This window comes from Pristiophorus japonicus, unplaced genomic scaffold, assembly GCF_044704955.1.
Source record: "Pristiophorus japonicus isolate sPriJap1 unplaced genomic scaffold, sPriJap1.hap1 HAP1_SCAFFOLD_1628, whole genome shotgun sequence".
NCBI lineage: Eukaryota > Metazoa > Chordata > Chondrichthyes > Pristiophoridae > Pristiophorus > Pristiophorus japonicus.
Genome location: NW_027251308.1, coordinates 5,001 through 32,280, shown reverse-complemented (window position 1 = coordinate 32,280; position 27,280 = coordinate 5,001). Strand labels below are relative to the sequence as shown.

The 27,280-nt window shown below is 53.9% G+C and overlaps 1 protein-coding gene across 1 annotated transcript; it reads right to left on the bottom strand.

Annotated features, from left to right (window-relative positions):
* LOC139243144 (calsequestrin-1-like) lies at positions 1 to 25,269 on the bottom strand (the record flags this gene model as incomplete). Its single annotated transcript, XM_070870708.1, has 10 exons — positions 1 to 463; positions 5,743 to 5,817; positions 8,714 to 8,814; positions 16,392 to 16,446; positions 16,538 to 16,583; positions 17,710 to 17,840; positions 21,893 to 21,966; positions 23,409 to 23,520; positions 24,109 to 24,209; positions 25,176 to 25,269. Coding segments are annotated over 10 exons (1,044 nt in total), but the record flags the coding sequence as incomplete, so codon positions are not given.
* Between the last annotated feature and the right edge of the window lie 2,011 nt (positions 25,270 to 27,280).

Sequence of the window (27,280 nt, the reverse complement as noted above, 5' to 3'; positions counted from 1 at the left end):
TTGTGTGGAGTTTCACGTCTGTGTATTTTTTTTTTAATCTTTCCATTACAGCCAAGGTTGTACAAAATTGTAACGTTACAGTTATAAAATTAGAAGGGACGGGGGGTGTTGGGGGGTGCGGGACTTCACTTTGGGTCACATCCAAGTGGAGATAAATAGGTGGATGACTGATGGCATTGAAAGGGAGGTGGGGCAACCGGGGAGATGTTTATTCATCGTCGTCATCATCATCATCATCATCATCGTCATCCTCCTCGTCGTTGTCATCCTCATCGTCGTCGTCGTCATCCTCCTCGTCCTCCTCGTCGTCATCCTCATCGTCGTCGTCGTCATCCTCCTCGTCCTCCTCGTCGTCGTCATCCTCGGTGTTGATCTCGCCGGAGAGGACATCTTCAATCCACTCCTCCAGCTCGTCGGCAGACGGCAGGTCGTCCTCGTCCATCTCGAACCAGATGCTGTCGGCCTGGGGTGGAGGTGGACATACACACACACACACAGCCAGAGAGAGAGAGAGAGAACAGAGAGGCGGTCATGTCGGGAGGGGCTCGAGAAGTCCCAGCCTTCCTTCCCCCCCCCCCCCCCGCGCGCCTCACCGCATCGAGGGATGGCCAGTATTATCCGTCCTTGTGGGCACGGACGGAATTGTACCCCACCCGTCAGACACAGCATCGAGGGATCTGGCCAGTATTATCCGTCCTTGTGGGCACGGACGGAATTGGACCCCACCCGTCAGACACAGCATCGAGGGATCTGGCAAGTATGATCCGTCCTTGTGTGCACGGACGGAATTGGACCCCACCCCCTCAGACACAGCATCGAGGGATCTGGCAAGTATTATCCGTCCTTGTGGGCACGGACGGAATTGGACCCCACCCGTCAGACACAGCATCGAGGGATCTGGCAAGTATTATCCGTCCTTGTGGGCACGGACGGAATTGGACCCCACCCATCAGACACAGCATCGAGGGATCTGGCAAGTATTATCCGTCCTTGTGGGCACGGACGGAATTGTACCCCCCCCGTCAGACACAGCATCGAGGGATCTGGCAAGTATTATCCGTCCTTGTGGGCACGGACGGAATTGGACCCCACCTATCAGACACAGCATCGAGGGATCTGGCAAGTATTATCCGTCCTTGTGGGCACGGACGGAATTGTACCCCCCCCCGTCAGACACAGCATCGAGGGATCTGGCAAGTATTATCCGTCCTTGTTGCACGAACGGAATTGGACCCCGCCCCCTCATACACAGCCTCCCATCCGGTCGCGGGCTCGGCTCCACTTCCCCGCCCGCCCCCCCCATGACCCTTCACTCCCTTGCCGCGCAAACCTCCGTCGGTCTCCGCCTTAAATATAACCCAATGTCCCCGGCTTCCCACAGCTCTCTGAGGCAGCGAGTTCCACAGATTGACAACCCTCCGAGAGAAGACATTCCTCCTCCATCTCAGTTTTAAATGGGCGGCCCCTTATTCTAACACCGTGCCCCTCCCCCCTAGTTCTAGTCTACCCCATCACTGCACTCCCTCGATGGAATCCTTCCTTGGCTACGAACGAAATTGTGCCCCACCTCTCAGACACAGCCTCCCATACTCGGTCTCCCTCAGACTTCCCCCATCGGTGGAAACATCCTCTCTGCATCCAGCGAGTCAATCGTATCCGTTTCCATAAGATTCTTCTGAACTCCAATGAGTATAAGCCCGACCTGTTCAACCTTTCCTCGTAAGTCCAACGACCCCCCGGAATCGGCCGAGTGAACCTTCGCTGAACTGCCCTCCAAAGCGTATCCTTCCGTGAATACGGAGAGCAGAACTGTGCACGCAGTACTCCAGGTGTGGCCTCACCAATACCCCTGTATAAACTGTAAGCAAGACTTCCCCGCTTTTATACTCCATCCACCCTTTGCAATAAAGGCCAAGATACCATTGGCCCTTCCTGATCACTTGCTGTACCTGCGTACTAACCTTTTGTGTTTCATGCACAAGTAACCCCCAGGTCCCGCTGTACTGCCGCACTTTGTAATCTTTCTCCCGTTCAAATAATAACTCACTCTTTGATTTTTTTTCTGCCAAAGTGCGTGACCTCACACTTTCCCACATTATACTCCCTCGGACAAATTTGTGCCCACTCACTTAACCTGTCGATGTCCTTTTGCCGATTTTTTGTGTCCTCCTCACACATGGCTTCTCCTCCCATCTTTGTACGGTCGGCAAACTTGGCCACGCGACACTCAGTCCCCTTCTTCCAAGTCGTTCATGTGGATTGTAAATAGCTGGGGCCCCACCACTGATCCCTGCGGCAGCCCCACTAGTTACTGATTCCTGCTCACACACTGCTTCTCCTCCCATCTTTGTATCATCAGCAAACTTGGCTCCGTTTCACTCGGTCCCCTTCTTCCAAGTCGTTCATGTGGATTGTAAATAGCTGGGGCCCCAGCTCTGATCCCTGCGGCAGCCCCACTCGTTTGCCGCGGGGAAAACGGACCCATTTACCCCCACTCTGTTCTCTGTTCGTTGGCCAATCCTCGATCCGTGCTAACATATTACCCCCCCCCCCACCCCCCATGAAGCACCCTTTTATGTTGCATCTTCTGAAAGTCCAAATATACCACATCTACCGGTTCCCCCTTTTATTCACCCTGCACATTACACCCTCAAAGAACTCCAGCAAATTTGTCAAACGTGATTTCCCCGTTCATAAAACCTTGCCCGATTGAATCATGCTTTTCCAAACATCATGCTTCCTTAATAATGGCTCCAACATTTTCCCCCAACGACAGACGTTAGGTTAACTGGTGTCTCGTTCCCTGGTATCTGCTCCGCCTTCTTTATTAAATCGGGGTGTTATATTTGCAGTTTTTCCAATTGCACCCGTGTTCATTGAGCGAGAGCAACACCTCGATTTCAAAATCCTTGTCTTCAAATCACTAGCGGGGGGTAGTGCTGGACAGGCTAATGGGACTCAAGGTGGACAAGTCCCCAGGTCCAGATGGAATGCATCCCAGGGTTTTAAAAGAGATGGCGGAAGTTATAGCGGATGCATTCGTTATAATCTCCCAAAATTCTCTGGACTCTGGGGAGGTACCATCGGATCGGAAAGCAGCTAATGTAACGCCTCTGTTTTAAAAAAAGGGGGCAGGCAAAAGGCAGGTAACTATAGGCCGGTTAGTTTAACATCTGTAGCGGGGGAAAATGCTTGAAGCTATCATTAAGGAAGAAATAGCGGGACATCTAGATAGGAATAGTGCAATCAAGCAGATGCAACATGGATTCATGAAGGGGAAAATCATGTTTAACTAATGTACTGGAATTCTTTGAGGATATAGCGAGCATGGTGGATAGAGGTGTACCGATGGATGTGGTGTATTTAGATTTCCAAAAGGCATTTGATAAGGTGCCACACAAAAGGTTACTGCAGAAGATAGAGGTACGCGGAGTCAGAGGAAATGTATTAGCACGGATCGAGAATTGGCTGGCTAACAAAAAGCAGAGAGTCAGGATAAATGGGTCCTTTTCCGGTCAGAAATCGGTGGTTAGTGGTGTGCCACAGGGATCGGTGCTGGGACCACAACTGTTTACAATATACATCGATGACCTGGAAGAGGGGACAGAGTGTATTGTAACAACATTTGCAGATGGCACAAAGATTAGTGGGAAAGCGGGTTGTGTAGAGGACCACAACTGTTTACAATATACAGAGATGACCTGGAAGAGGGGACAGAGTGTATTGTAACAACATTTGCAGATGACACTAAGATTAGTGGGAAAGCGGGTTGTGTAGAGGACCACAATTGTTTACAATGTACAGAGATGACCTGGAAGAGGGGACAGAGTGTATTGTAACAACATTTGCAGACGACACTAAGATTCGTGGGAAAGCGGGTTGTGTAGAGGACACAGAGAGGCTGCAAAGAGATTTAGATAGGTTAAGCGAACGGGCTAAGGTTTGGCAGATGGAATACAATGTCGGAAAGTGTGAGGTCATCCACCTTGGCGGGGGGGGAAAAAACACAGTAAAAGGGAATATTATTTGAAGGGGGGAGAAATTACAACATGCTGAGGTGCAGAGGGACCTGGGGGTTCCTTGTGCACGAATCCCAAAAAGTTAGTTTGCAGGTGCAGCAGGTAATCAGGAAGGCGAATGGGATGTTGGCCTTCATCGCGAGAGGGATGGAGTACAAAAGCAGGGAGGTCCTGCTGCAACTGTACAGGGTATTGGTGAGGCCGCAGCTGGAGTACTGCGTGCACAGTTTTGGTCACCTGACTTAACGAAGGATATACTAGCTTTGGAGGGGGTACAGAGACGATTCACTGGGCTGATTCCGGAGATGAGGGGGTGACCTTCTGATGATAGATTGAGTAGACTGGGTCTTTACTCGTTGGGAGTTCAGAAGGATGAGGGGGGTTACCTTATGATGATAGATTGAGTAGATTGGGTCTTTACGCGTTGGGAGTTCAGAAGGATGAGGGGGTGACCTTATGATGATAGATTGAGTAGACTGGGGTCTTTACGCGTTGGGAGTTCAGAAGGATGAGGGGGTGACCTTATGATGATAGATTGAGTAGATTGGGTCTTTACTCGTTGGGAGTTCAGAAGGATGAGGGGGTTACCTTATGATGATAGATTGAGTAGATTGGGTCTTTACTCGTTGGGAGTTCAGAAGGATGAGGGGGTGACCTTATGATGATAGATTGAGTAGACTGGGGTCTTTACGCATTGGGAGTTCAGAAGGATGAGGGGGTGACCTTATGATGATAGATTGAGTAGATTGGGTCTTTACTCGTTGGGAGTTCAGAAGGATGAGGGGGTGACCTTCTGATGATAGATTGAGTAGACTGGGTCTTTACTCGTTGGGAGTTCAGAAGGATGAGGGGGTTACCTTATGATGATAGATTGAGTAGACTGGGTCTTTACTCGTTGGGAGTTCAGAAGGATGAGGGGGTTACCTTATGATGATAGATTGAGTAGACTGGGGTCTTTACGCATTGGGAGTTCAGAAGGATGAGGGGGTGACCTTATGATAGATTGAGTAGATTGGGTCTTTACGCGTTGGGAGTTCAGAAGGATGAGGGGGTGACCTTCTGATGATAGATTGAGTAGACTGGGGTCTTTACGCATTGGGAGTTCAGAAGGATGAGGGGGTGACCTTCTGATGATAGATTGAGTAGATTGGGTCTTTACGCGTTGGGAGTTCAGAAGGATGAGGGGGTGACCTTCTGATGATAGATTGAGTAGACTGGGGTCTTTACTCGTTGGGAGTTCAGAAGGATGAGGGGGTGACCTTCTGATGATAGATTGAGTAGATTGGGTCTTTACGCGTTGGGAGTTCAGAAGGATGAGGGGGGTGATCTTGTAGAAACATTTCGGGATAGACAAGGGAGAGGTTGTATCCACTGGTCGGGGAGACTAGGACTCGAAATACGGGGGGGAGCCCATTGAAAACCGAGCTGAGAAGGAATTTGTTCTCCCAGAGGGTTGTGAATCTGTGGAATACTCCGCCCAGGGAAGCAGTTGAGGCCTAGCTCATTGAATGTGTTCAAGCCACAGGTAGATAGATGTTTAACCAATGAGGGAATTAAGGGTTACGGGGAGCGGGCAGGTCAGTGGAGCTGAGCCCACGGCCAGATCAGCCACGATCTTGTTGAATGGCGGAGCAGGGCTCGAGGGGCTCGATGGCCTACTCCTGTTCCTAATTCTTATGTTCTAAATCCTTCACACTTCCCAGAGTCCGAATTGTCTACTCACGTCTGTCACGTTGACCACTCCAATCTGTGGTTCAGAGATGTCGATGTCAAATGTCTTCTCCCAGTAAGGGTTCAGCTGTAGGGGTGGGAGAAAAGGGTATCCAGGTTCAGTCCCTGTGCACAGAACACCATAAACCGCCGGCTGTCAATTCTCTGGGCATCGCGGCAACGGAGAAATTTACATCGTGGAGGGAGTCCATCGCGGGCCAGCGAGTCCTCGATGGCCGGCAGAGAGCCACGAGGCCCTCATTCAGCGCCAATGAAGGTTACGGCACTTCAAGTGCCCGTCCAACCATCTCTGGAAAGTGGTGAGTGTTTCTCCATCCAACACCCTTCCAAGCAGCGAGTTCCAGAGCCCACAGCGCGAAGAAGGCCCCCCCATCAAATCCCCGCTCAACCTCCCACCAACCACCGCAAAAACCATGCCCCTCGTAATAGACCAACGGAAATAGACCCTTCCCGAGCCACTATGTCCAGGGCCCCTTAATATTTTGCGCACCTCAATGAGGTCTCCTCTCAACCTCCTCTGCTCCAATGAGAACAAACCCAGCCTCTCCAATCTGTCCTCCTCGCGAAGATTCTCCAGTCCAGTGCAACATCCTGGTGAATCTCCTCTGCACCCCCTCTCCAGTGCAACATCCTGGTAAATCTCCTCTGTACCCTCTCCAGTGCAACATCCTGGTAAATCTCCTCTGTACCCTCTCCAGTGCAACATCCTGGTAAATCTCCTCTGTACCCTCTCCAGTGCAACATCCTGGTAAATCTCCTCTGTACCCTCTCCAGTGCAACATCCTGGTAGATCTCCTCTGTACCCTCTCCAGTGCAACATCCTGGTAAATCTCCTCTGTACCCTCTCCAGTGCAACATCCTGGTAAATCTCCTCTGTACCCTCTCCAGTGCAACATCCTGGTAAATCTCCTCTGTACCCTCTCCAGTGCAACATCCTGGTAGATCTCCTCTGCACCCTCTCCAGTGCAACATCCTGGTAAATCCCCTCTACACCCTCTCCAGTGCAACATCCTGGTAAATCTCCTCTGCACCCCGTCTCCAGTGCAACATCCTAGTAAATCTGCTCTGCACCCTCTCCAGTGCAACATCCTGGTAAATCTCCTCTGCACACTCTCCAGTGCAACATCCTGGTAAGCCTCCTCTGCACCCTCTCCAGTGCAACATTCCTCGTAAATCTCTTCTGCACCCTCTCTTGTGCAACATCCTGATAAATCTCCTCTGCACCCTATCCTGGTAAATCTCATCTGTACCCTCTCCAGTGCAACATCCTGGTAAATCTCCTCTGTACCCTCTCCAGTGCAACATCCTGGTAAATCTCCTCTGTACCCTCTCCAGTGCAACATCCTGGTAAATCTCCTCTGCACCCTCTCCAGTGCAACATCCTGGTAAATCTCCTCTGTACCCTCTCCAGTGTAACATCCTGGTAAATCTCCTCTGCACCCTCTCCAGTGCAACATCCTGGTCAATCTCCTCTGTACCCTCTCCAGTGCAACATCCTGGTAAATCTCCTCTGCACCCTCTCCAGTGCAACATCATGGTAAATCTCCTCTGTACCCTCTCCAGTGCAACGTCCTGGTAAATCTCCTCTGCACCCTCTCCAGTGCAACATCCTGGTAAATCTCCTCTGCACCCTCTCCAGTGCAGCATCCTGGTAAATCTCCTCTGTACCCCTCTCCAGTGCAACATCCTGGTAAATCTCCTCTGTACCCTCTCTAGTGCAACATCCTGGTAAATCCACTCTGCACCCTCTCCAGTGCAACATCCTGGTAAATCTCCTCTGTACCCCTCTCCAGTGCAACATTCTGGTAAATCTCCTCTGCACCCTCTCCAGTGCAACATCCTGGTGAATCTCCTCTGTACCCTCTCCAGTGCAACGTCCTGGTAAATCTCCTCTGCACCCTCTCCAGTGCAACATCCTGGTAAATCTCCTCTGCACCCTCTCCAGTGCAACATCCTGGTAAATCTCCTCTGTACCCTCTCCAGTGCAACATCCTGGTAAACCTCCTCTGCACCCTCTCCAGTGCAACATCCTGGTAAATCTCCTCTGCACACTCTCCAGTGCAACATCCTGGTAAACCTCCTCTGCACCCTCTCCAGTGCAACATCCTGGTAAACCTCCTCTGCACCCTCTCCAGTGCAACATCCTGGTAAATCTCCTCTGCACCTTCTCCAGTGCAACATCCTGGTAGATCTCCTCTGTACCCTCTCCAGTGCAACATCCTGGTAAATCTCCCCTGTACCCTCTCCAGTGCAACATCCTGGTAAATCTCCTCTGCACCCTCTCCAGTGCAACATCCTGGTAAATCTCCTCTGTACCCTCTCCAGTGCAACATCCTGGTAAATCTCCTCTGTACCCTCTCCAGTGCAACATCCTGGTAAATCTCCTCTGTACCCTCTCCAGTGCAACATCCTGGTAAATCTCCTCTGTACCCTCTCCAGTGCAACATCCTGGTAAATCCCCTCTGCACCCTCTCCAGTGCAATCACGTCCTTCCTATAATACGGCGACCAGTTCTGCAATCAGCAATCTAGAGACGTGAGCCCAGGGTAGCTGGGGACTATAATTTCAATGAATTGAATTAATGTGGAATAAAAAAAAAGCTAGTGACAGTAATGGCGGCAATGAAAGTACAGTATTGTCGGAAAACTGCATCTTCACTGAAGCCCTTAACCCTCCAGACCCAGTGTGATTGACCCTTAACTGCCCTCTGTTGTGTTCAAGGAGACCACCAGCTTCTCGAGGGCAACTAGGAGATGGGAAATAAATGTTGCCCATTCCCCCACTGCCCGATCGGGACAGTCCTGGGTTAACACATCCCTCTGAATGGGAGAGTCCAGTGTTGTACCACTTGCTGTTATCCACCCCTCTGAATCCAACTGTCCCGGGTTCTACCACTGGAAGATAGCCACCCCCATGAATGGAAGCTTCCATCGGCCAACCAATGAGGGAAGGAGTTGGGTTACCAGGGGGAAGTCCTCTGGGTCGATCCAGATGATGCTGAGATCAGGATTGTCTGTATTATCCTCTGCCACCTCCTTCAAGAGCTCCAGGAACTGCAGGCCTTCTGCAAGGACAAGAAAGATCCCATGAGTGATGCAAAACTCCACCCGTGCCCCCATCCCCCCCATCCCCCTCCTCGCTGACCACGACAAATGAGCAGGTCCTTTCTGGCCCATCGTTTCTCCGCCGTCTGACCAAGAGCCATCCCGGCCTGATCCCACTTTCCCGCTCTCACTTCAAGGTGCTCATCCTTTTTTGGGGGAACACAGGAACAGGAGGACGCCCATTCAGGAGGGGTTGGGTCCATTGGGATTGTGTACGGTGGGAGTGAATGGGAAGGGGTTTCGGTCCATTGGGATTGTGTACGGTGGGAGTGAATGGGAAGAGGTTTGTGTCCATTGGGATTGTGTATGGTGGGAGTGAATGGTAAGGGGTTTGAGTCCATTGGGATTGTGTACGGTGGGAGTGAATGGGAAGGGGTTTGCGTCCATTGGGATTGTGTACGGTGGGAGTCAATTGGAAGGGTTTTGGGTCCATTGGGATTGTGTACGGTGGGAGTGAATGGGAAGGGGTTTGGATCCATTGGGATTGTGTGCGGTGGGAGTCAATTGGAAGGGGTTTGGGTCCATTGGGATTGTGTACGGTGGGAGTGAATGGGAAGGGTTTTGGATCCATTGGGATTGTGTGCGGTGGGAGTGAATGGGAAGGGGTTTGGGTCCATTGGGATTGTGTACAGTGGGAGTGAATGGGAAGGGGTTTGGGTCCATTGGGATTGTGTACGGGGGGAGTGAATGGGAAGGGGTTTGGGTCCATTGGGATTGTGTATGGTGGGAGTGAATGGGAAGGGGTTTGGGTCCGTTGGGATTGTGTACAGTGGGAGTGAATGGGAAGGGGGTTGGGTCCATTGGGATTGTGTGGGGTGGGAGTGAATGGGAAGGGGTTTGGGTCCATTGGAATTGTGTGCAGTGGGAGTGAATGGGAAGGGGTTTGGGTCCATTGGGATTGTGTACGGTGGGAGTGAATGGGAAGGGGTTTGGGTCCTTTGGGATTGTGTACAGTGGGAGTGAATGGGAAGGGGTTTGGGTCCATTGGGATTGTGTACGGTGGGAGTGAATGGGAAGGGGTTTGGGTCCATTGGGATTGTGTACAGTGGGAGTGAATGGGAAGGGGTCTGGGTCCATTGGGATTGTGTACAGTGGGAGTGAATGGGAAGGGGTCTGGGTCCATTGGGATTGTGTACGGTGGGAGTGAATGGGAAGGGGTTTGGATCCATTGGGATTGTATACGGTGGGAGTGAATGGGAAGGGGTTTGTGTCCATTGGGATTGTGTAGGGTGGGAGTGAATGGGAAGGGGTTTGTGTCCATTGGGATTGTGTACAGTGGGAGTGAATGGGAAGGGGTTGTGTCCATTGGGATTGTGTAGGGTGGGAGTGAATGGGAAGGGGTTTGTGTCCATTGGGATTGTGTACGGTGGGAGTGAATGGGAAGGGGTTTGTGTCCATTGGGATTGTGTAGGGTGGGAGTGAATGGGAAGGGGTTTGTGTCCATTGGAATTGTGTACAGTGGGAGTGAATGGGAAGGGGTCTGGGTCCATTGGGATTGTGTACGGTGGGAGTGAATGGGAAGGGGTCTGGGTCCACTGGGATTGTGTACGGTGGGAGTGAATGGGAAGGGGTTTGGCTCTCATGTTAACTCTGGCCCTTCCTGTCTGTGGTGTGGAGATTATTAGGACTTGTATGTCAGCGAACTTTGAACCGCCCCGGGACAGAGTTGACAGAATGTGCATCGCTGTAATTAATATTTCGGTTTGGAAAGTGGAGACGCTTTCAAGATATGAAAAGCAGGATTACATCCAGTGATCACTGTCTATTAATATCTTGTCAAAGGTTAACGTCGATATCTATAGATATCTCGGTATATATTTAATCTTCCCGACTCCTTACAGATGCCACACATTCGTGCATTAATAGAGCATCTTTAACATAGTATAACATCCCAAGGTGCTACACGGGGAGAGATTATCGAACAGAACCCGAGCCCGAGCCACATAAGGAGATATTCGGGACAGGGGACCAGAAGCTGGGTCAGAGAGGCAGGTTTTAAGGAGCGTCTTAAAGGAGGAGAGAGAGAGAGGCGGAGAGGTTGAGGGAGGGAGTTCCAGAGCTTGGGGCCCCCGGGCAGCTGAAGGCACGGCCTCCGATGGTGGAACGATGGGAATCGGGGGGTGCTCGAGAGGGCAGGATTGGAGGGGCGTAGAGATCTGGGAGGGTTACAGAGATAGGGAGGGGTGTAGGGGCTGGGGGTTACAGAGATAGGGAGGGGTGTAGGGGCTGGAGGTTGCAGAGATAGGGAGAGGTGTAGGGGCTGGAGGAGGTTACAGAGATAGGGAGGGGTGTAGGGGCTGGAGGTTACAGAGATCGGGAGGGGTGTAGGGGCTGGAGGAGGTTACAGAGATAGGGAGGGGTGTAGGGGCTGGAGGAGGTTACAGAGATAGGGAGGGGTGTAGGGGCTGGAGGTTACAGAGATAGGGAGGGGTGTAGGGGCTGGAGGCTACAGAGATAGGGAGGGGTGTAGGGACTGGAGGGAGTTAGAGATAGGGAGGGGTGTAGGGGCTGGAGGAGGTTACAGAGATGGGGAGGGGTGTAGGGGCTGGATGAGGTTACAGAGATAGGGAGGGGTGTAGGGACTGGAGGTTACAGAGATAGGGAGGGGTGTAGGGGCTGGAGGGAGTTACAGAGATAGGGAGGGGTGTAGGGGCTGGAGGGAGTTACAGGGATAGGGAGGGATGTAGGGACTGGAGGGAGTTACAGAGATAGGGAGGGGTGTAGGGACTGGAGGTTACAGAGATAGGGAGGGGTGTAGGAGCTGGAGGTTACAGAGATAGGGAAGGGTGTAGGGACTGGAGGGAGTTACAGAGATAGAGAAGGGTGTAGGGACTGGAGGGAGTTACAGAGATAGGGAGGGGTGTAGGGGCTGGAGGTTACAGGGATAGGGAGGGGTGTAGGGGCTGGAGGGAGTTACAGAGATAGGGAGGGGTGTAGGGGCTGGAGGTTACAGAGATCGGGAGGGGTGTAGGGACTGGAGGGAGTTACAGAGATAGGGAGGGGTGTAGGGGCTGGAGGTTACAGAGATAGGGAGGGGTGTAGGGGCTGGAGGGAGTTACAGAGATGGGGAGGGGTGTAGGGGCTGGAGGTTACAGGGATAGGGAGGGGTGTAGGGACTGGAGGGAGTTACAGAGATAGGGAGGGGTGAAGGGGCTGGAGGTTACAGAGATACGGAGTGAGTTACAGAGATAGGAAGGGGTGTAGGGACTGGAGGGAGTTACAGAGATAGGGAGGGGTGCAGGGGCTGGAGGTTCCAGAGATAGGGAAGGGTGTAGGGACTGGAGGGAGTTACAGAGATAGGGAGGGGTGCAGGGGCTGGAGGTTACATAGATAGGGAGGGGTGTAGGGGCTGGAGGGAGTTACAGAGATAGGGAGGGGTCTAGGGGCTGGAGGTTACAGAGATAGGGAGGGGTGTAGGCACTGGAGGGAGTTAGAGAGATAGGGAGGGATGTAGGGGCTGGAAGTTACAGAGATAGGGAGGGGTGTAGGGGCTGGAGGTTACAGAGATAGGGTGGGGTGTAGGGGCTGGAGGTTACAGAGATAGGGAGGGGTGTCGGGACTGGAGGGAGTTACAGAGATAGGGAGGGGTGTAGGGGCTGGAGGAGGTTACAGAGATAGGCAGGGGTGTAGGGGCTGGAAGGAGTTACAGAGATAGGGAGGGGTGTAGGGGCTGGAGGTTACAGAGATAGGGAGGGGTGTAGGCACTGGAGGGAGTTAGAGAGATAGGGAGGGGTGTAGTGGCTGAAGGTTACAGAGATAGGGAGTGGTGTAGCGGCTGGAGGTTACAGAGATAGGGAGGGGTGTAGGGGCTGGACGTTACAGGGATAGGGAGGGGTGTAGGGACTGGAGGTTACAGGGATAAGGAGGGGTGTAGGGACTGGAGGGAGTTACAGAGATAGGGAGGGGTGTAGGGACTGGAGGGAGTTACAGAGATAGGGAGGGGTGTAGGGGCTGGAGGTTACAGAGATAGGGAGGGGTGTAGGAGCTGGAGGTTACAGAGATAGGGAAGGGTGTAGGAACTGGAGGGAGTTACAGAGATAGGGAAGGGTGTAGGGACTGGAGGTAGTTACAGAGATAGGGAGGGGTGTAGGGGCTGGAGGTTACAGGGATAGGGAGGGGTGTCGGGGCTGGAGGGAGTTACAGAGATAGGGAGGGATGTAGGGGCTGAAGGTTACAGAGATCAGGAGGGGTGTAGGGACTGGAGGGAGTTACAGAGATAGGGAGGGGTGTAGGGACTGGAGGTTACAGGGATAGGGAGGGGTGTAGGGACTGGAGGGAGTTACAGAGATAGGGAGGGGTGTAGGGGCTGGAGGTTACAGAGATAGGGAAGGGTGTAGGGACTGGAGGGAGTTACAGAGATAGGGAGGGGTGCAGGGGCTGGAGGTTACATAGATAGGGAGGGGTGTAGGGGCTGGAGGGAGTTACAGAGATAGGGAGGTGTGTAGGGGGGTTACAGAGATAGGGAGGGTCTAGGGGCTGGAGGTTACAGAGATAGGGAGGGGTGTAGGGGCTGGAGGAGGTTACAGAGATAGGGAGGGGTGTAGGGGCTGGAGGGAGTTACAGAGATAGGGAGGGGTGTAGGGGCTGGAGGTTACAGAGATAGGGAGGGGTGTCGGGACTGGAGGGAGTTACAGAGATAGGGAGGGGTGTAGGGGCTGGAGGTTACAGAGATAGGGAGGGGTGCAGGGACTGGAGGTTACAGAGATAGGGAGGGGTGTAGGGGCTGGAGGTTACAGAGATAGGGAGGGGTGTAGGGACTGGAGGGAGTTACAGAGATAGGGAGGGGTGTAGGGACTGGAGGGAGTTACAGCGATAGGGAGGGGTGTAGGGACTGGAGGGAGTTACAGGGATAGGGAGGGGTGCAGGGACTGGAGGTTACAGAGATAGGGAGGGGTGCAGGGACTAATAATTTCTTCTTGTGCTGTCTTTGATTGAAAGGTTGAGCACAGAAGGACTATAATGTGAACGTTTCTTTGTCTGCAGTTCCCTTTGTCACTGGAGGGGAAAGGGAAGATATCGCGACCCTGGAGGAGTAACTACTGACGGTATGATGCTTGGAGGTGAGACTCTGGGCTTTTGACCTGGTCAATGGCTCCAATCAGGACGTCACAACTTGGGGCTTGCTAACCGTGTCAGAGTTCCGTGTCGAGCCAAAGGTGGGGTGTGGGGGGCAGAGGGAATGTCACAAGGGACACACACACACCCCCCCTCCCTGATACAGTGCAACATCCCCCACCCACACACCCTGAGAGCCCCCACCCCCCCGGCCCAAAGACAAGTCCGCCCCCCCCCCCCTCGAGTGGAGGGAGTGCACCCGGGAGTGCGCTGAGCACCTCGAGTCTCGTCGCCAATTGCGTGCAGGAAGGAGCGCGCGGCAAATCAGTCCCCACCCCTCCCCCCTTTCCCTCAACGGCTATCTGTCCCTCGTGTGACAGGGGAGGGGGGAGGGGTACTGCGGTCCCCGTATTGGACTGTTCGGCCACCGAAGGCCTCGTGTTAAGAGTGGGAAGCAAGCCTGCCTCGATTGCGAGGGACTGCCGGCAATGATGGTGATTCAGTTGACTAGAAGGACAAATCGCGATTAAAAAAAAAACCCGATGTAATTCCTACTTCTGCGATTCCATGTCCAATTGTTTTATCTCTCAGTGCTCCTGTGAAGTGGCTTGGGGGGGGTTGACAGAGGATTGGCTCACGAACAGGAAACAGAGAGTCGGGAGCAATGGTTCATTCTCGGCTTGGCGAACCGTGACTTTCGGGGTGCGGCAGGGATCAGAGCTGGGGCCCCAGCTATTTAGAATCTCGATTCACGACTTGGAAGAAGGGGACCGAGTCTCACGTGGCCAAGTTTGCTGATGATACAAAGATGGGAGGAGAAGCAGTGTGTGAGCAGGAATCAGTAACTAGTGGGGTGTGCCGCAGGGATCAGAGCTGGGGCCCCAGCTATTTAGAATCTAGATTAACAACTTGGAAGAAGGGACTGAGTGTAACGTGGCCAAGTTTACTGACCATACAAAGATGGGAGGAGAAGCCGTGTGTGAGCAGGAATCAGTAACTAGTGGGGTGTGCCGCAGGGATCAGAGCTGGGGCCCCAGCTATTTAGAATCTAGATTCACGACTTGGAAGAAGGGACTGAGTGTCGCGTGGCCAAGTTTACTGACCATACAAAGATGGGAGGAGAAGCCATGTGTGAGGAGGACACACAAACTCTGCAAAAGGACATCGACCGGCTCGGGGAGTGGGGCAAACATTTGTCGGAGGGAGTATAATGTGGGAAAGTGCGAGGTCACGCACTTTGGCAGAAAAACAATCGCAGAGTGAGTTATTATTTGAACGGGAGAAAGATTACAAAGTGCCGCAGTACAGCGGGACCTGGGGGTTACTTGTGCATGAAACACAAAAGGTTAGTACGCAGGTACAGCAAGTGATCAGGAAGGGCCAATGGTATCTTGGCCTTTATTGCAAAGGGGGATGGGAGTATCAAAGCAGGGGAAGTCTCGCTTACAGTTTATACAGGGGTATTGGTGAGGCCACACCTGGAGTACTGCGTGCACAGTTCTGCTCTCCGTATTTACGAGAGGACACACTCGCTTTGGAGGGCAGTTCAGAGAAGGTTCACTCGTTCGATTCCGGAGATGAGGGGGTTGACTTATGAGGAGAGGTTGAGGGGGTTGGGCCTCTACTCATTGGGGTTCAGAAGAATGAGAGGTGACCTTATCGAGAGGTGTACGATTACGAGGTGGATGCAGAGAGGATGTTGCCACTGAGCCTCAGGGAGAACGAGTGTGGGAGGCTGTGTCTGAGAGGTGGGGCACAATTTTGTTCGTACCCAAGCAAGGATGTACTTGCCATCGAGGATGTTGCCACCGATGCGGGGGAGCCTTAGGGAGAACGAGTATGGGAGGCTGTGTCTGAGAGGTGGGGCACAATTTTGTTCGTACCCAAGGAAGGATGTACTTGCCATCGGGGGAGTGCAGTGATGGGGGCGGGGGGAGACTAGAACTAGGGGGGGGCACGGTCTTAGATTAAGGGGCCGCCCATTTAAAGCTGAGATGAGGTGGGATTTCTTCTCTCGGAGGGTTGTAAATCTGTGGAACTCGCTGCCTCAGAGAGCTGTGGGAGCCGGGACATTGAATATATTTAAGGCGGAGATGTTAAACGATAAGGGGGCGGGGCAGGGAAGTGGAGCTGGGTCCACGATTGGATCAGCCCACGATGGTATTGGTCACGTCGGCAAGCTTGTTGGTGGCGCCACTTTGTGGATGTGGACGCATTTGTGTACTGCAACAGCAGAGTTAATAAGAAACAGAACCGGGCAGGTTTCCGGAGGCTCCTGAGAGAGCTGCCTGCCTTGTGAGGAGCTGTGTGCGCTGTGCTCCGTGAAGATATCACACAGTGCTCAATGGCGGAGCAGGCTCGAAGGGGCCGTCCGGCCGGCTCCTGGTTCTGTTCCTGATGTTCTTTTGCAAACACAATTTGTCAAAGCTGTTGAGTGTTGAAGCCCGCCACAGTTGAAGAGCTTTGACCGCCTTGCACTTACCTGTATCATCTTCCTCGGCAAAAGCCACAATGTGTATCCCGTCAATGTCATCTTCCTAGAAGGTAGAAAGAGATCTCTGTGATATCAGACACACCCAGGGCACAGACAGAGGCTGATACATCAAACTCTGAATATGTAATACTCACCCAGGTCTCATACATACTGTCTGGCTTGAGTTTTCGCAATGTCGCCCTGAAATTATAAATATCAAACGATTGAAATCGAGAGTCCCATCCAACACTCCCGGGGCAGGTACCGGGGGTTAGATACAGAGTAAAGCTCCCTCTACACTGTCCCCATCAAACACTCCCAGGGCAGGTACAGGGGGTTAGATACAGAGTAAAGCTCCCTCTACACTGTCCCATCAAACACTCCCAGGGCAGGTACAGGGGGTTAGATACAGAGTAAAGCTCCCTCTACACTGTCCCATCAAACACTCCCGGGGCAGGTACAGGGGGTTAGATACAGAGTAAAGCTCCCTCTACACTGTCCCGTCAAACACTCCCGGGCCAGGTACAGGGGGTTAGATACAGAGTAAAGCTCCCTCTACACTGTCCCCATCAAACACTCCCAGGGCAGGTACAGGGGGTTAGATACAGAGTAAAGCTCCCTCTACACTGTCCCCATCAAACACTCCCAGGGCAGGTACAGGGGGTTAGATACAGAGTAAAGTTCCCTCTACACTGTCCCATCAAACACTCCCGGGGCAGGTACAGGGGGTTAGATACAGAGTAAAGCTCCCTCTACACTGTCCCATCAAACACTCCCAGGGCAGGTACAGGGAGTTAGATACAGAGTAAAGCTCCCTCTACACTGTCCCCATCAAACACTCCCAGGGCAGGTACAGGGGGTTAGATACAGAGTAAAGCTCCCTCTACACTGTCCCATCAAACACTCCCGGGGCAGGTACAGGGGGTTCGATACAGAGTAAAGCTCCCTCTACACTGTCCCCATCAAACACTCCCAGGGCAGGTACAGGGGGTTAGATATAGAGGAAAGCTCCCTCTACACTGTCCCATCAAACACTCCCAGGGCAGGTACAGTGGGTTAGATACAGAGTAAAGCTCCCTCTACACTGTCCCATCAAACACTCCCAGGGCAGGTACAGGGGGTTAGATACAGAGTAAAGCTCCCTCTACACTGTCCCATCAAACACTCCCAGGGCAGGTACAGTGGGTTAGATACAGAGTAAAGCTCCCTCTCCACTGTCCCCGTCAAACACTCCCAGGGCAGGTACAGGGGGTTGGATACAGAGTAAAGCTCCCTCTCCACTGTCCCCGTCAAACACTCTCGGAGTCTCGGTGAGGTGAATCCATACCTCTTATGTTTGTTTACATAGTCTACAATCTCTTTCTCAGTCTGAGTCTTTCCTGGCAATGAGTCCGATTCATCCATGAATGGTTCGTAGAAGTCAACTTGGTTGATCTTGAGGTCGAGTTCACTGGCCACCTGGGGAACGGAGGGCGAGACAGGAACCTTGGATTAAATCGCACAGCCCTGTGAATTTTACCCGCACAAGTCGTTACTCAATTCGATGAGTTCATGGGCTGAACATGCAACTTCAGTACCCCCTTCCTGCTCTCTCGCCATACCCCTTGATCCCCCGAGTAGTCAGGACTTCATCTAACTCCCTTTTTGAATATCTCCAACGAACTGGCCCCCAACTACTTTCTGTGGTAGAGAATTCCACAGGTTCACCACTCTCTGGGTGAAGAAGTCTCTCCTCATCTCGGTCCTAAATGGCTCACCCCCTTATCCTTAGACTGTGTGAGCCCCCTGGTTCTGGACTTCCCCAACATCGGGAACATTCTTCCCGCATCTAACCTGTCCCGTCCCATCAGAATTTTAAACGTTTCTATGAGGTCCCCCCTCTCATCCTTCTGAACTCCCAGTGAATACAAGCCCAGTTGATCCAGTCTTTCTTGATAGGTCAGTCCCGCCATCCCGGGGAATCAGTCTGGTGAACCTTCGCTGCACTCCCTCAATAGCAAGAACGTCCTTCCTCAGGTTAGGAGACCAAAACTGTACACAATACTCCAGGTGTGGCCTCACCAAGGGCCCTGTACAACTGTAGCAACACCTCCCTGCTCCCTGTACTCAAATCCCCCTCGCTATGAAGGCCAACGTAACCATTTGCCTTCTTCACCGCCTGCTGTACCTGCATGGCCAACCTTCAATGACTAACGTACCATGACACCCAGGTCTCGTTGCATCTCCCCTTTTCCTAATCTGTCACCCTTCAGATAACCTGCCCTCGTGTTTTTGCCCCCACAGTGGTTAACCTCACAGTTACCCGCACTAGACTGCATCTGCCACGCATTTGCCCACTCACCGAACCTGTCCAAGTCACCCTGCATCCTCCTCGCAGCTCACACTGCCACCCAGCTTGGTGTCATCCGCAAATTTGGAGATACTGCACTTAATCCCCGCGTCTAAACCATTGAGGGAGTGCAGCGAAGGCTCACCAGACTGATTCCCGGGATGGCGGGACTGACATATGAGGAGAGACTGGATCGACTGGGCTTGTAGTCACTGGAGTTTAGAAGGATGAGAAGGTGGACCTCATAGAAAATTCTGACGGGACGGGACAGGTTAGATGCGGGAAGAATGTTCCCAATGTTGGGGGGAGTCCAGGGGGTCACAGTTGAAGGATAAGGGGGTAAGCCATTTAGGACCGAGATGAGGAGGAACTTCTTCACCCAGAGAGTGGTGAACCTGTGGAATTCTCTACCGCAGAAAGTTGTTGAGGCCAATTCACTAAATATATTCAAAAAGGAGTTCGATGAAGTCCTTACTACTCGGGGGGATCAAGGGGTATGGTGAGAAAGCAGGAATGGGGTACTGAAGTTGCATGTTCAGCCATGAACCCATCGAATGGCGGTGCAGGCTAGAGGGGCTGAATGGCCTACTCCTGCACCTATTTTCTATGTTTCTATGTTTCTATGGAACGGTCTGGACCTGGGCAGGACCGGAACCGATGTCCGAGGGGGTGGGAGGGGGGGAGCGTTTGCGAGTGCAGTTGTGGGGAGGGTTGAAACTAATAGGGCAGGGGGATGGGAATCTCTGCGGGGAGACGAGAGGGACACCCAAATGGGGGGCAGAAGCAAAAGGTAGAAAGGAGATGAGGAACAGTGGAGGGCAGAGGAACCCAAGGCAAAAAGCAAAAAAAGGGTTCCAGTCACATTCTCAAGGGGCAACGTGTGTTCAAAAGACAAGCCTGGAGGCTCTGTGCCTCAACGCGAGGAGTATTCGTAATAAGGTGGAAAAGTTCACTGTTAACGATTATGATGTAATTGGCATCTCGGAGTCATGGCTCCAGGGTGACCAAGGCTGGGAACTCAACATCCAGGGGTATTCAACTTTCAGGAAGGATAGACAGAGAGGAGAAGGAGGCGAGGTAGCTGGTTAAAGAGGAGATTAACGCAATAGTAAGGGGGAACATTAGCCTGGATGAGGTGGAATCAGTTTGGGTGGAGCTACGGAACACCAAAGGTGAGTGGGAGTTGTGTACAGACCACCAAACAGTGGTCGTGAGGTTGGGGAGGGCATCAAACAGGAAATTAGAGATGCGTGCAATAAAGGTACAGCAGTTATCACGGGTGACTTTAAGCTACATATAGATTGGGCTAACCAAACTGGTAGCAATACGGTGGAGGAGGATTTCCTGGAGTGTATAAGGGCTGGTTTTCGAGACCGATATGTCAAGGAACCAACTAGAGAGCCGGCCGTCCGAGACTGGGTGTTGTGTAACGAGAGAGGATTAATCAGCAATCTTGTCGTGCGAGGCACCTTGGGGGAAGAGTGATCATAATATGGTAGAATCCTTCATTAAGATGGAGAGGGACACAGTTAATTCGGGGACTAGGGTCCTGAACTTAGAGAAAGGTAACTTCGCTGGTATGAGACGTGAATTGGCTCGGATAGACAGGCGAGTGACACTTGAAGGGTTAACGGTGGATAGACAATGGCAGACATTGAAAGATCACATGGATGAACTACAACAATTGTACATCCCTGGCTGGCGTTGGGGCTGGAGGGGGTTACAGAGATAGGGAGGGGGTGTAGGGGCTGGAGGTTACAGAGATAGGGAGGGGTGTAGGGGCTGGAGGAGGTTACAGAGATAGGGAGGGGTGTCGGGGCTGCAGGTTACAGAGATAGGGAGGGGTGTAGGGACTGGAGGTTACAGAGATAGCGAGGAGTGTAGGGACTGGAGGTTACAGAGATAGGGAGGGGTGTAGGGACTGGAGGTTACAGAGATAGGGAGGGGTGTAGGGACTGGAGGTTACAGAGATAGGGAGGGGTGTAGGGACTGGAGGTTACAGAGATAGGGAGGGGTGTAGGGACTGGAGGTTACAGAGATAGGGAGGGGTGTAGGGGCTGCAGGTTACAGAGATAGGGAGGGGTGTAGGGACGAGGTTACAGAGATAGCGAGGAGTGTAGGGACTGGAGGTTACAGAGATAGGGAGGGGTGTAGGGGCTGAAGGAGGTTACAGAGATAGGGAGGGGTGTCAGGGCTGGAGGAGGTTACAGAGATAGGGAGGGGTGTCGGGGCTGGAGGTTACAGAGATAGGGAGGGGTGTAGGGGCTGGAGGTTACAGAGATAGGGAGGGGTGTAGGGGCTGGAGGTTACAGAGATAGGGAGGGGTGTAGGGGCTGGAGGTTACAGAGATAGGGAGGGGTGTCGGGGCTGGAGGTTACAGAGATAGGGAGGGGTGTAGGGGCTGGAGGTTGCAGAGATAGGGAGGGGTGTAGGGGCTGGAGGTTACAGAGATAGGGAGGGGTGTAGGGGCTGGAGGTTACAGAGATAGGGAGGGGTGTAGGGGCTGGAGGGGGTTACAGAGATAGGGAGGGGTGTAGAGGCTGGAGGGGGTTACAGAGATAGGGAGAGGTGTAGGGGCTGGAGGTTACAGAGATAGGGAGGGGTGTAGGGGCTGGAGGTTACAGAGATAGGGAGGGGTGTAGGGGCTGGAGGTTACAGAGATAGGGAGGGGTGTAGGGGCTGGAGGTTACAGAGATAGGGAGGGGTGTAGGGGCTGGAGGTTACAGAGATAGGGAGGGGTGTAGGGGCTGGAGGTTACAGAGATAGGGAGGGGTGTAGGGGCTGGAGGTTACAGAGATAGGGAGGGGTGTAGGGGCTGGAGGTTACAGAGATAGGGAGGGGTGTAGGGGCTGGAGGTTACAGAGATAGGGAGGGGTGTAGGGGTGTATGAGGTTACAGAGATAGGGAGGGGTGTAGGGGCTGGAGGTTACAGAGATAGGGAGGGGTGTAGGGGCTGGAGGTTACAGAGATAGGGAGGGGTGTAGGGGCTGGAGGTTACAGAGATAGGGAGGGGTGTAGGGGCTGGAGGTTACAGAGATAGGGAGGGGTGTAGGGGTGTATGAGGTTACAGAGATAGGGAGGGGTGTAGGGGCTGGAGGTTACAGAGATAGGGAGGGGTGTAGCGGCTGGAGGGGGTTACAGAGATGTTATGTACAACCGCCTTAAGGATTAAACAACTCACGCCTCTATCGAAAGTGGCATAAAACGCGATGAAGGGTTGAAATTCTTCTGCAGCTTCTTCAAAGGCTTTGTAATCTATGGAATAAATAGGTAATTACATTAAATACAAATCATATCACACTGGGAGCTCCGTGCACAGTTCTGGTCTCCATATACCTGGGTTTAGATCACACTGGGAGCTCCGTGCACAGTTCTGGTCTCCATATACCTTGGGTTAGACCACACTGGGAGCACCGTGCACACAGTTCTGGTCTCCATATACCTGGGTTTGACCACACTGGGAGCACCATGCACAATTGCGGTCGCCATTTACCTTGGGTTAGACCACACTGGGAGTACCATGCACAGTTCTGGTCTCCGTATACCTGGGTTAGACCACACTGGGAGCACCGTGCACAGTTCTGGTCTCCATATACCTGGGTTAGACCACACTGGGAGCTCCGTGCACAGTTCTGGTCTCCATATACCTTGGGTTAGACCACACTGGGAGCACCGTGCACAGTTCTGGTCTCCATATCCCTGGGTTAGACCACACTTGGAGCACCGTGCACAGTTCTGGTCTCCATATACCTGGGTTAGACCACACTGGGAGCACCGTGCACAGTTCTGGTCTCCATATACCTGGGTTAGACCACACTGGGAGTACCATGCACAGTTCTGGTCTCCATATACCTTGGGTTAGACCACACTGGGAGTACCGTGCACAGTTCTGGTCGCCATTTACCTGGGTTAGACCACACTGGGAGTACCATGCACAGTTCTGGTCTCCATATACCTGGGTTAGACCACACTGGGAGCACCGTGCACAGTTCTGGTCTCCATATACCTTGGGTTAGACCACACTGGGAGCACCATGCACAATTGCGGTCGCCATTTACCTTGGGTTAGACCACACTGGGAGCACTGTGCACAGTTCTGGTCTCCATATACCTTGGGTTAGACCACACTGGGAGTACCATGCACAGTTCTGGTCTCCATATACCTGGGTTAGACCACACTGGGAGCACCGTGCACAGTTCTGGTCTCCATATACCTTGGGTTAGACCACACTGGGAGTACCATGCACAGTTCTGGTCTCCATATACCTGGGTTAGACCACACTGGGAGCACCGTGCACAGTTCTGGTCTCCATATACCTTGGGTTAGACCACACTGGGAGCACCGTGCACAGTTCTGGTCTCCATATACCATGGTTAGACCACACTGGGAGCACCGTGCACAGTTCTGGTCTCCATATACCTGGGTTAGACCGCACTGGGAGCACCGTGCACAGTTCTGGTCTCCATATACCTGGGTTTAGACCACACTGGGAGCACTGTGCACAGTTCTGGTCTCCATATACCTTGGGTTAGACCATACTGGGAGCACCATGCACAATTGCGATGAATTCTCCGGCAGTTCGCCGAGCAAATGGAATCCCTGACACCTCTCCGGGAGTGTCCGCGGCTCCGGGGGAGCATGGGGGGCCGGGGGGGGAAAAGAGGGAAGGACTATTTGGGCCGCGGCGGGGAGCTTACGTTCCGAGTCGTCGCTCTTGAAATATCCGATCACTTTGGGCTCATCGTCATTGTCTTCGAAGGCATCGATCTCCGATTCATCATCAATTACCTCGACGGGATCCTCGAGGAGCTGGGGAGGGCAAAGCAACGCGTGAGGAGGGCACAAAAGTCTGGCCCCCCAACCACCCCCAGACCCGAGACTCCCCAAAGCGAGCGCTCGACTCGGAACTCCGACGCCAACCCAAGGTCGGGGCAGAGGGAACGTTACAAGGGACCCCACCCTCAAACCCTCTCCCCCCTCCCAATACAGTGCAACATCCCCACTGACACCCTGGGAGCCTCCCCCCCCCGCCGGCCCAAAGACCAGTCCGCTCCGAGCGGAGGGAGTGCATCCGAGCACCTCGCGCCTCGTCGCCAGTTGCGTGCCGAGACCAAAAGCGCAGGTGTGGCCTGCGGCAAGCCGGTTCCCCTTTCCCTTCCCCTTCCCCGCCGGTCTCTGTCCCTCGTGTGCGACAGAGGGGGGGGGGCTGCGGTTCCCCCCGGATCGGGCTGTTCGGCCACCGGGGGCCTCGCGCTCGGAGCGAGGGAAGCGAGTCGTCCCTCGGCGGCGAGGGAGGGCCAACGATCACGACGGGGCCTCCCCTTTTCCCTCTCTCTCCCGCCCCTCCCCACCCACCCACCCCCAACCCCGCCCCCGCCCCCATGGACCCTCGCTTACATCCAATAGGAACTCCACGATGGTATCGGCAGAAAATTCTCCGTCGTATTCGATGACCTCGTCCTCCTTGAAGACATAGATGCTTCCTTCTTCAGTCAGTTCTGGCGGAGAGAAGGGCGACAGTCAACCAAGGTCGTCAGAATCCTGGTCCCTCGATCTGGAATGGTGACTCGGAGGGATCAGTGCTGGGGCCCCAGCTATTTAGAATTGTACATGAATGATTTGGTCGAAGGAATTGAGTGTCGTATCTCCAAATTTGCGGACGATACTACGCTGGGTGGCGGTGTGAGCTGCGAGGAGGATGCTAAGAGGCTGCAGGGCGACTTGGACAGGTTCGGTGAGTGGGCAAAGGCGTGGCAGATGCAGTTTAGTGCGGGTAAGTGTGAGGCTATCCACTTTGGGGGTACAAAACAGACTATTACCTGAAGGGCGACAGATCAGGAAAAGGGAGAGGTGCAACGAGACCTGGGTGTCTCGGGACGTCAGTCATTGAAGGTTGGCCACGCAGGGACAGCAGGCGGTGAAGAAGGCAAACGGTTATGTTTGGCCTCCATAGCGAGGGGGATTTGAGTCCAGGGAGGTGTTGAGGGCCAGTTCACGAAATATATTCGAAAAGGAGGTAGATGTGGCCCTTACTACTCGGGGGGGGGGGGGGGAATCAAGGGGTATGGCGAGAGAGCAGGAAGTGGGGTACTGAAGTTGCGTGTTCAGCCAGGAACTCATCGAATGGCGGGTGCAGGCTCGAAGGGCCGAATAGCCAACTCCTGCACCGATGTTTCTGTCTCCATCCAGGAGCCCCTCCCCACCCAGGAGCCCCCTACTCTGGGGGGTTTCGGGGGGGGGTGGGGGGGAGGGATTGGGCAGGGCCTTGAGCAGGCTATTCGGCCAAGGCAGCCTTCACCCCCGGATTCCCGTTCCGTCTCCCCGCTGCCCCTTCGCGGGAAAGCCGGCTCAGGCAACAAATTCATCGTCACTCCCCCTCTCCTCCTCCTCCTCCCCCCACTCCCCTCCCCCTCTCCTCCCCCCACTCCCCTCCCCCCCTCTCCCCTCCGTTGGCGGCAACTCACCCATCTTCTTCGCCACAACTTCATCTTCCTCTGCGTCGACCAGCCCGAAGCCGATGTTCTCGTCCTCCAGCACTTGGGCGGCGAGCTGGTGAGGGAGAGAGAGAGAGGGAGGGAGAGAGGGAGGGAGGGAGGGAGAGAGGGGGAGAGAGAGAGAGAGAGAGGGAGGGAGAGAGGGAGGGAGAGGGAGAGAGAGAGAGAGGGGGAGAGAGAGAGAGGGGGAGAGAGAGAGAGGGGGAGAGAGAGAGAGGGGGAGAGAGAGAGGGGGAGGAGAGAGAGAGGAGAGAGAGGGAGAGGGAGGGAGAGAGGGAGAGAGGGGGAGAGAGAGAGGGGGAGAGAGAGAGGGAGAGAGAGAGAGGGGGAGGGAGAGGGAGGGAGAGAGAGGGAGGGAGAGGGAGGGAGGGGGAGAGGGAGGGAGGGGGAGAGGGAGGGAGAGAGAGGGAGAGGGAGAGAGAGAGAGGGAGAGAGAGGGAGAGGGGGAGAGAGAGAGAGAGAGGGGGAGGGAGAGGGAGGGAGAGGGAGGGAGGGAGAGGGAGGGAGAGGGAGGGAGAGGGAGGGAGAGGGAGGGAGAGGGAGGGAGAGGGAGGGAGAGGGAGGGAGAGGGAGGGAGAGGGGGGGAGAGGGGGGGAGAGAGAGAGAGAGGGAGAGAGAGGGAGAGAGAGAGTATGCGTGACTCTGACCTTTGACCTCATGACCTCCTGCCCTCCCCTCCGGCCAATCTGCCCCTTCGCCCCCAAGTCATGCCTCGTGCAAGAAAAAAAACCCCATCTTCCTTTGTGAGCGCGTGAAGAGGCGGCAAGGCGAGCTCGATCGCTCGCTCGCGAGATTGGGCAAAGGTGTGGCATATGCAGGTTAACGCGGGCAAAGGTGTGGCATATGCAGGTTAACGCGGACAGAGGTGAAGTTACCCGCTTTGGCCTGAAGGGACACAAGTGTGACTTCAACGGTGACGTCTTGGCAAATGTCGGTGTCCAGAGCGACCCGGCTCTCCTTGCACACCCGCCGTTGAAAGCAAACACGCAGGTCCAGGAAGGCCGATGGGTATGTTGGCCTTCATTGCAAGAGGGTTGGAGTCCAGGAGCGAGGGAAGTCTTGCTTACAGTTGTACGGGGTGGGGGGGGGAGGGGGGTGGTGGTCTTGGCGAGGCCACAGCTGGAGTACTGCGTGCACAGTTCTGCTCTCCGTATTTACGGAAGGCGACCACTGTTGGCGGCAGTCCAGAGAAGGTTCACTCGGCCGATTCTGGAGGTGAGGTGGGGGAGGGGTGTTGGACTTACGAGGAACGGTTGAGTCGGTTGGGGCAGAAGGCGGCGAGGCGGTCTTAGCGGAAGGGTGGACGCCAGAGAGGATGTTTGCACCGGAGCTGGGGGAGTCTTGGGGAGAACGAGTGTGGGAGGCTGTGTCTGAGAGGTGGGGTCCAATTTTGTTCGGACTTGCCACGAGCAGTGATGGGGGAAGACGAGAGCTAGAGGGGCGGGTGGGGCGACGGTCTTCGAATGGCGATGGTATTTGGGAAGAGAGGAGGTCTTGAATGAGGGTTCGGTGGGGATTGGCAGGGACAAAAGGGAAGTTCGATGCAATCTGGCGAACTTTGAAAGTCCCGACAGCAATCGACAGGCGGAGTGAGCGGGCAAAAGTTGGAAGTATAACGTGGGAAAGCGTGAGGTCATGCATCTCGGCAGAAAAAAAAAAAACAATTGGCGTTTCCCACAGCGCCCACACTCCCCCAAAAAAATCCCGCCTCGGGCTGCACAGAAGCACTTTGAGACGTTCCTGGTGATCGTGAAAGTCGCTATATAAATGAAACGTGTGTTTTTTTTTTGGGGGGGGGGGGGGAATGGGGGGGATCGCGGAGTCTGAGAACGAGAGGCTTTCGAGTGCGAAGGAGAAGCGAGGGATTGGCCAGGCGGGGGAAGTGGAACTGAGTCCAGGGGCGGGTTCAGCCAAGATCTCACTGAATGGCGGAGCAGATTCGAGGGGCCGAATGGCCTCCTGTGTCTGCGCTCTGCCCGGACCAGACTGCACTTTGCGAACGATTCCTGCACAGAGCTCATATTAGGTGATTCGTATTCCAGACAGGGCAGCTACATCGGCAAAGGGTGTCACAT